The 9,162-nt window shown below is 51.3% G+C and overlaps 2 protein-coding genes across 2 annotated transcripts; both read left to right on the top strand.

Annotated features, from left to right (window-relative positions):
• Nucleotides 1-3,541: 3,541 nt before the first annotated feature.
• Nucleotides 3,542-4,507, top strand: ISF_10009 (transposase-like protein; the record flags this gene model as incomplete). Its single annotated transcript, XM_018853607.1, has 1 exon — nucleotides 3,542-4,507. The coding sequence occupies one exon, from the start codon at nucleotides 3,542-3,544 to the stop codon at nucleotides 4,505-4,507; it is 966 nt and encodes a 321-aa protein (XP_018699205.1).
• Nucleotides 4,508-4,657: 150 nt separating this feature from the next.
• ISF_10008 (Ribonuclease H-like protein) lies at nucleotides 4,658-8,441 on the top strand (the record flags this gene model as incomplete). The annotated part of the gene is made up of 6 exons (XM_018853606.1): nucleotides 4,658-6,862; nucleotides 7,077-7,168; nucleotides 7,270-7,625; nucleotides 7,739-8,106; nucleotides 8,165-8,366; nucleotides 8,422-8,441. The coding sequence occupies 6 exons, from the start codon at nucleotides 4,658-4,660 to the stop codon at nucleotides 8,439-8,441; spliced, it is 3,243 nt and encodes a 1,080-aa protein (XP_018699204.1).
• Between the last annotated feature and the right edge of the window lie 721 nt (nucleotides 8,442-9,162).

Here is a 9,162-nt window from a genome sequence, read left to right as displayed (position 1 = left end):
TTTGTTTGGCAGTTTGTTTGATGTGATTTGATTTGAGGGCAGCGCTGCTTGTTGCAGGGCAAAGATATCCCTATTTGGACCAATTTTCTCACCCATGCCGGTTCATATCCATACCTGATTCAGTAATTCGATTCGTGGCATATCGAGGGCTCGAATTTCGCTAGGAACTGATGTGGTCATGCGATGCGCTCCAAGAATGGTTGCCACAACTGCCGACAAAAGCATCGAAAGTGTGATGAAGAGCATCCAGCTTGCCGCAACTGTACTGCCCGAAACCTAGTTTGCCAAGGTTACGAAAGGAAGCTTCGTTGGCGCGCAACAAATCCCTCAAGTTACGGCCGACCGAAATTTGCCATATCTGTGCTGGACCAAGTGGCTCGGTCCGGTCCAGATAAGTCTGACTACAGTAATCCATTCGATACATCGAGCTTGAGTGGTTGTCCACAATCAGTAAGTCAAGAGCTAGTCAGACCTTGTTTTGGCAACTGATAGCTCTCATGACAGGTGCCAGACAACGATATTGCCGGGTCTGAAAACTTCGACGCAACGGAGGGCATCTTCACTGCCTCGTCTCGTCTTCGAATATTGGACCGTGCTCTCGGCGATTGCCTTGAGCAGAAGACATTTGACGAATGTTAGTAGCATTGTGGCTTTGGTGAAGCTTGTTCACTGTCGACTGACGTACCCTTCTCAGGGTTAGCATACGGCCATGAGCGCTTCTCTGGCGTCCTGCCCCAGCATAATTCCTTGAGTTCGTTGGTTCAGCAGTCCTACCACTCGTCGGTAGCACTGGTAAGGATATGCATTACCCTTCAGACCTTTCTCGATGAGGCATCCCCTAGCTGTTTCCTCGGACGTTATCAACGAGCCCTCGCCGCCTTTCGAAACGAATTGAGTAGCCAGAACACAAAAATTGGCGTGGGCGTCGTACTTGCTGGCATAATCCTTTGTACCGTCGAGGTATGTTTATGTTCTATCATGGGGGTTGACCTTTGGACTTGCCTAATTACGAGGGGTTGGCATAGATACTGCAAGGTTCCACGTGGACTGTTCACCTTTATGGCATCATCCGACTAGCAACAACTCCATCGTCCATGTTTCAGCACTCAGTTCAATCGCCAGACTTTATACCCGTCATTGAAACGATAGGGCTTCTTGACATGCCTATATTTGTTCTTGGTCGACGACTCCCGAGTCAACAAGTCTGGCGTCGCTACCGCTCTGGCCAGTTTGAAGCTTTCCCTCCTCCCAAGGATCAACAAGATATGATTGAGTCAGTTAGTGGGTTACCCAAAACCCTGCTATATATCTTCGCGGCAGACTCTGATCCTGAATTTGAACAAAAAATGTGGCACTGGCCCGGCTTTTCGGGCTCGCCACTTCAGTGTCAGCTATGGGAAGCCTTTAGGTTTGCTGGGATCTTGGACATTAGGCAACGAAGACGTCACACGTGTGCCGGACCCCGAATTGGCGCGGCTATTCTTCCTCTCGCTTCACCTCTTCGGGACGGCTTAAAGACCGTTGTTTGCGGACCACCTCCTATGGATGGCATTGTGCTGTCGCGTGCATTGAGTGCTCTGGAAGCCATCTACACGGCACTGGTCGGAGTCACCGATTATAGTCGAGAATCATTTATAATGTATGCAGTCGATTACCCTCTGTTCGTCGTTTCTATGTATGTGTTCAGCTCAAAATCCAAGTCGTTTGAGCAAGAGGCGGGTTGCATTACCACGAGGTGGTTCCAACACCTGAAAGGTGCTCTCAGAAGTATGAATCTAAGCCATATAGAAGATGTGGCCAAAGAAATTGGCATCAGGAGGAAGAGAGGCGATGTTGAGACGACAGCAGATCAACTCGCGTATGAGAGGCACTGGGAGGTTGCGCTGTTTTGACATGCCAATGAATCAGCTCGCTTTGTAGTAATTCGCGATCAGAATACTTTAAATTTACATCTATGCTTTGCCCCTTCATGTGTTTGTCATGCACTCTTATTAAACTATGGCCATGTTCTTCAGGTGGGATATTAATGGCAACACCTTGACGCAGTAAGCAAGTACAGACTAGTAGAGTTCGAGCCTCCAAGGAACAAACAGCAGTTGTATCTCGACGTCGTGCCCATCTGAAGTAGGCTCGTGTTACTTTACTGGCAAGAAGTACTAAACCTTTCAGCCGACGCCCCGATTATGCTTAAGCTATGCACGGCTGAGTTTTGGAATGGCAATCCCGGTAGGTGGGATTGATCCTTCATTTTGTTCTTCAAGTCCGGGATAATAGAACAGCCTCCTTGGCGACCTGTAAGAGAGTCGTCCTACAACCACAGACAAATGAAACTCTACTACGGTTGGATTTGTAGTTTCCTGTCTATCCAGACTCCGAGGAAGCGCGCTTCCGACTGCAGCTTAACCAAGGTGAAGCTAAGCCGGAGCCCCTCTGGAGGCGTGGTGCGCTTGCGAGAGAAGTGCATAAGCTCGCATTTGGCTGGCGCGAAGTCCAGGTGGAAAATCTCGGACCACTGTGAGCATATGTCCCCTGCGGCTGACAGTCGGCGAAGAGCCTGGGACGTGGAGGAGCCAATGCTTACTATATTGGTGTAGTCGGCGAAGCCGACTAGGACCAGCCCCGGTTCCGAAGCGAGCAACAATTCAAACTGCGAAGAGAATTCTGTCCATCGCTTTCAGGACTTATATACATACAGCGTCTCTTACTGCCCAAGTCGGCCTCGGCCTATGCGGTGTCCGGTTTGGAAAGAATGAAAAGCCATGGAGGCTGTCGAAATGTACGTCGATCATACAAACAGCAGGACATACCGTATGGAAGCAGAAGATAACCAGCTTGTCGGAGGCGGAAAACAAAATCCTTGGAGGTCAGCTTGAACGCGCCTGGCATTGGCACCCAAGCGTTTGCTGACAAGAACTTCCGCGTGCTAGTGGCACTGCTAACTTCCTTGGTTATACACGCCCATCGGCATCCTTGACAAAACACGAATGGGTACGAGTTATCATATATAAACGGCTCCATTGCTTCTAACGAACCTACGTTACACCGGCGACCGTCTTACCCCCCCCCCCCTTCGTGGGCGCATCTTGGCAATATATACTAACCCTCTTAACCGCTTTTCCCTAACCCTGACACACGCAACGGGCCGTGGCGGGCGGCGGGTTGGGCGGGTTGGGCCCGTTTCAACCCAACCACGCAAACTTCGCAACGCCGTAACAACGTCGCATCTTTTGCAATAAACTCATACTTTGGAAACTGCCATCGTCTCGAATTTCTCTTTTCAACGATATACGTCATGCCCATTTTACCTGGCTGCGCGGCCTATTTCGCTTCAACGAACTCTACCCCCTGCTGTTTTGTGGGGCTATACAATTTTTCAACGAACTCTAGTACAGTTCGTCGGCGCATTAGTGATAGGTTAACATACACGTAATGCACTTAAGTGGTCAGTGGTCAGGCGAAGGGCATTCGCTGGGAGCCAACACAGCAGAGGATCCGATGTCATGGCCACGTCATCAACCTTGCCGTCCAAGCCTTCCTTTTCATGGACTCAAAGGAAGCTGCACGGGCCGCCCTGGAACAGATTGAGAGTGATGACGAAACTGCGTTTGGTACTGACTTTGCTACCCGAGTAAAGACTCAGAGGGCACAGGGTTGGCGTCGACTAGGACCTCTTAGCAAGGTGCACAACATCTCTGTTCACATGCGCGATAGCGATTACCGGTGGACTCAATTCAAGAAGCGGACTGGCAGATCGCTAGGCCTAGATAATGATACGCGCTGGAATTCATGGTTCTTGCTTCTTGATGTTTCCCTCAACCTGCAGGAGCACGTGGAGTGGTACCAAAGAAAATATTATGAGGATCTCCAGGATGATTATCTCACATCTAATGAGTGGGGAACCCTGAGGGAGACGCGTGCTTTTCTTCAGCCATTCTGGAAGATAACGCAACTCACAGAGGGTCGCTACGCCACCATTGACCGCACGCTTTTCACGATGGATGTTCTGCACAGACACTACACACAGGCTTTCCAAAAGTATCAAGGCAACACCCCACTGCGCAGCTGTATCGCTGCCTCTTGGGCCGTGTTCGACAAGTACTACCAGCTCACGGACGAGACCCCTGCCTATGGCGCGGCTATGTTGCTTCACCCATCACGGCGGATGGCCCATGTTGAGAAAAACTGGCCCAAGTCATGGCACAAACCGGTTCTTGACGGCGTGAAGAAGTACTGGAAGGAGCATTATCAGAAACTTCCGATAACAACTACTACGCCCGAGCTACGAGACAAGTTGCAACCGCCCGATGAGTATGACCAGGGTGAGGAATCAATCCACGAAATCCACTGGTTGACCAATATATTGACCTCAACACGCGTCAACGTCAACCCACGACTTGAATTGTTACATAATCAACCAATCCACGGTGCTGCGCATTTTGATGGACGATATGGATGGATTGACCAGTCGTCCAGCATCGCGAGAAACGGAAGCTCTGCTGCAGGGTAAGAGGCCAACCTAAGTCGCTCGCTGGGGCCGACGTAACACTAGTTGTCGGCACTATCCACCCACTACAGTACGGCGGGCGCGCCTTGTCGCGTCCTGCGACGCGTCGCCATTTTAGGCCACCTGCAACACGAGGCGACTGGCAGCTGAAACATGGCCGAGCCAGTAACTACCAACATCGAACCTAAAACACCAGCTAGCGATGATACCCCGCACGATGCTTTACTGCTCCCGAGGCTTGCCCTTCTAGACGCGGGAAAAATTCCTTTGACATCCTGGACGCCATCCTCAGATGAGGAGCAGCGCATATTCCGCGTCTGGAAGGGCTTCACACTAGCCGAACGAACCAAGGATACGGTGTCTTGGATATGGGACTACGGCGTTGAGATTCAATCAGAAGCGTCCAGGCGATGGATCTGCATGCCGTGCGTGCGCCAAAAAGCATCATCACCACAGTCATACGAATCAAGAGGCACACAGAATGCCGAGCACCACCTCTGGAAGTCTCACGGCTACTGGGATCCGTCAGGACGACGACGAACGCCACTGCAGACGAAAGAGGGAAGGAAAGCCTTCGCATCGATCACAGACCTCATGGGCCTCAAACGTTTGGAGCCTAACGACCAGGCCCTGGCGAACAACCTAATCCGACGATTCGATCAAGCCGAGTTCCAGAAGCTGGTGGTGAACTGGATAGTAGAGAGCCAGCAGTCATTCAGGCAGGTCGAACATCCACGTCTGCGACAAATATTCGAATACCTGAATCCTGCGGTGCGTATCAAGGATGCGCATGTTACTGCTAAGACTATCCAGAGCTTGGCTATTCAGCAGTTCGAGCGCCATCGCGATGCCGTTCAGCATGCATTGAGGAGGTCTCCGGGCCAGATACATATCGCTTTCGATGGCGCGAGGACCAGAAACCGTCACGCATTATACGGCGTGACGGCTGTCTTCCGAGATGAGGACAACCAACTCCGAAAGCTTGTCCTGGGCATTCCGGAGCTGGTGGAACGACACTCCGGCGAGAATATCGCTGCTGAGATCCTTGACATTATTCGCTCCTTCGGCATCGAGGACAAAGTGGGTTACTTCACCCTCGACAATGCAGCGAACAACGACACGGCGATGCGCGAGATCGCGCAAGAGTTGCACTTCGATCCGGTGCGACGGCGCGTTCGATGCGTTGGCCACATTCTCAATCTCGTCGTCAAGTCCCTTCTGTTTGGAAAAGATGTCGAGGCGTTTGAGGACACCGTCGCGAAGGGCGAAGCACTGGCAAGGGCAGCGCACGACACGTGGATGCGGAGAGGCCCCGTCGGCAAAGCTCACAACTTTGCCATTTGGGTCCATCGGTCGGATGTTCTGACGCAGTTGCTTCGCCAAATCCAACAAGACTCGTATGCGGCAGCTGACGACGCCGAAGTTGGGAAGCAACGGCCAGTCGACGTGGTTATTGACAACGATACCAGATGGCTATCCCAATACTACATGATCAAGCGGCTGTTGCGACTGCAGCCTTTCTATGAAGAGTTCATTGCTAAAGCAAAGAGAATCTTCCGAGATGGCCGGAGAGGAGAGGTAGGCCGGAGGTTTCCTCCTTGTCTTGAGGAGTCAAGCTTCCTCACCGAGAACGATTGGGCGGTGCTCAGGACTTTTGACGAGATCCTCTCGGACTTCCACGTGGTTGTACAAGCGCTCCAGGGCGATGGGCAGCCGCGTTGTCGCGCCTCCGGCATACGAGAGACCTTCGGTTCGATGACTGACGTGCTAGAGGCATTTGAGTTCCTTCTGAGCAAGCTGGAAGACGCAAAGTCGCAGATCGAGACGCATCCCGAGCCGGAGCATTTTGGCATTAACGTCAATCTTGGCTGGATGAAGCTGGACAAGTACTATAATACCTTGAGAGACACGCCGGTCTACTACGCTGCCGCTGCTTTGCATCCTGGGCTGCGATGGACTTATTTTGACGAGATTTGGGGCCGGCACCACCCGGAATGGGTTGAAGAAGCGAAGCAGATTGTGCAGCAGCTCTGGAGCAATGAATATAGTAACCTGCAAATCACAGTCGCATCCACTGCCGATGGGCCAGCGCTAAAAAAGCAGAAGACTGTGCTGTCCTCATTTGATAGGTACCGTAATAGACACCGGCAAAGCAATGCACCCACTGCCGGAGCAGATGAATACGCACGCTGGCAAGCTAGCATGTCGGAGCTGGACAGAGATGTGGCTGACCCGGTGGAGTATTGGCACCTGAAGAGATTCGAGTATCCTAAGCTGTCTCGAATGGCACTTGATGTGATGACAGTGCCGGCCATGAGCGCAGAGTGCGAGAGGCTGTTCTCGGCAGCAGGGCTAATGGTTACTCCGCTGCGGAACAGGATGGATGCAGGAACAATTGGACTTATCCAAACCTTACGCTCGTGGCTACGCGCGGGAATAATCAAGGATGTTGACAATATACTGCTGGACAGGGCTGTATCAATGGGGCTTGGGGAGGATTGCTCAACGGAGGAGTTTCGAGGATGAGGCGGGGTAAGGGGGTTTCACGATAGCTTCAAAATTACTCAATTAGGAAATCGATGTGGAGACGACATGGGTCCTCAATATTGTGGCCATCAACCCACGAGAAGGCTTCGTGGACTCAACCCACGACAGCGCTGCTGAGTAAGCTGTCAATTCCATCCACGACAAGCACTCGTGGACGTGGGTGGATTGATTCCTCACCCTGAGTATGACTTGCTAGCTCGGGAGTTGGATGTTGTCAGCCCGGCGTTGAATCAGCTCGACGAGTACCAATCCTTCGTCGCGCAAACACCGGTTGCTATCGACTGTTCACCGCTTGATTGGTGGCTCCGAGAAGAACAGCAACAACGATACCCCCGCCTCTCCATAATGGCCGTCGATATCCTGTCCATACCAGCTATGTCCGCCGAGCCAGAGCGTGTCTTTTCAGGCGCAAGACGCACGATATCCTGGGATCGATGTCAGCTAGGAAGTCGAACCATTGAGAGGGGAGAGTGCATGAAGAGTTGGATTAAGAGCGGTATTACCAAGGGAGTTCCCGTAGACTTGATCGAAGAAGAGAATGAGGAGGTTGAAAATACTGTGTCAACGGGACGGCGTGACTCAACATCAGACTCTTAGGTAGCACAGCTTTGAAAGATGACATCATTTTCTGTATTCCATATGTATGGAATACGTTTCCATATGACGAAAGTTTGGTAATCCATACAGGATTCCTTCCATATGGTGTATCGTGTATGGATAGAAAGCCTGGCCGGTTAGCCCAACTGCGCAAGCGAAAACGAGGATGGGTTGGCTCGTACGGAAATGTGTGGGAGGTCATTCAGGGGTTCGAGTTTCTTCTAGAAGCCCTCGAGGGTTATAAGCAGCTCGCATGCGGAATACCCGACCCTGAGCACTTTAGGGTTAATGTTAATTTGGGCTGGGAAAAGCTCAACAAGTACTACCGTTTGTTGGATGATACGCCGATCTACTGCACGGCCTTGACGTTGCACCCGGCCTTTCGATGGGGGTATTTCGAGACTGAGTGGCAAGATCGTCCGGATTGGGTGAAAAAGGCCAAGCAAATGGTCCGAGAGGTGTGGGAAACGCCTACGGGGAGAACCTAGTGTTATGACTGGCAACTCTGCGGCGAAGCGTCAGAGGAAGTACTACAATCCATTCCAAGCGTACTGCGAGCGCACGCGCTCCGTATCTGGATCTGCCGCGGTGAAGGACGAGCTAGCCGACGCCGACCGCTTCGACGGGGAAGATGACGAAGACGAGCTAGAACTATGGCAGTCGTCATGGGAGGACGGAGACGGCGATGTCCGTGATCCCCTGTCGTACTGGCACGAACGTAGGCGGCGATATCCTCGCCTGTCGCGAATGGCGCTGGACTTGTTGAGATTCAGGCTATATCAGCGGAGTGTGAGAGGCTATTTTCGGCAGCTGGGCGAATGGTGACGCCGCTGCGAAGTCGACTTGATGCTGATATGATTGGAATGTGCCAAGTGCTGCGGTCGTGGTTACGAGCTGGGGTGATTGATGATCTGGATGTATTACTTGTTCCTGTTAACCAGTGCAACGGTGAAGTTGAAGGAGAGTTAATGGATCTGGATGAAGAGGATGAATGGTATGGTGAACCTGTACATAAATCAACGTCAATTTAAATCCACTCAACTCAATTTCGAGCTCAGTTGATCAACGACACTAAGGCTCGCAGTTGACTAGGTCAACTCAACGCCACTGAGCTATTCAGTGGATTGAATTGAGTGGTTTGCATCCTTGATCGCACGATTCGAAGTACAGTTAGCAAGACGGCAAAATAAATGAAGGCATCTCAAAAGAACAATTTTGGCATTCTGCAAGTAACTAGAACATATTTTCGGCAATCATGAAAAGACTCTGCCATGATAAGAACCTCAGTGTATATCGGCAATCGTTGGTCAAGGCACTGGTCGTATAATCCAAGGCAATTCAAAGCGGATATCAATGATGCTATCGCTTTTGACAAACTTCAGACGTCCGTAAATCGATAATTCCCAAGAAATGACTTCGCTGCCCAGACCTGATAGTCTGCCATTAACTGTAAGCTTCCAGGGGCCACTTGTGAAAGGCCGCTAGTAAGTTGATTCAACTATCTAGTTCCTATG

The sequence above is a fragment of the Cordyceps fumosorosea genome (assembly GCF_001636725.1).
Source record: "Cordyceps fumosorosea ARSEF 2679 chromosome Unknown scaffold_140, whole genome shotgun sequence".
Classification (NCBI taxonomy): Eukaryota; Fungi; Ascomycota; class Sordariomycetes; order Hypocreales; family Cordycipitaceae; genus Cordyceps; species Cordyceps fumosorosea.
This window is presented reverse-complemented; position numbering and strand designations above follow the sequence as displayed.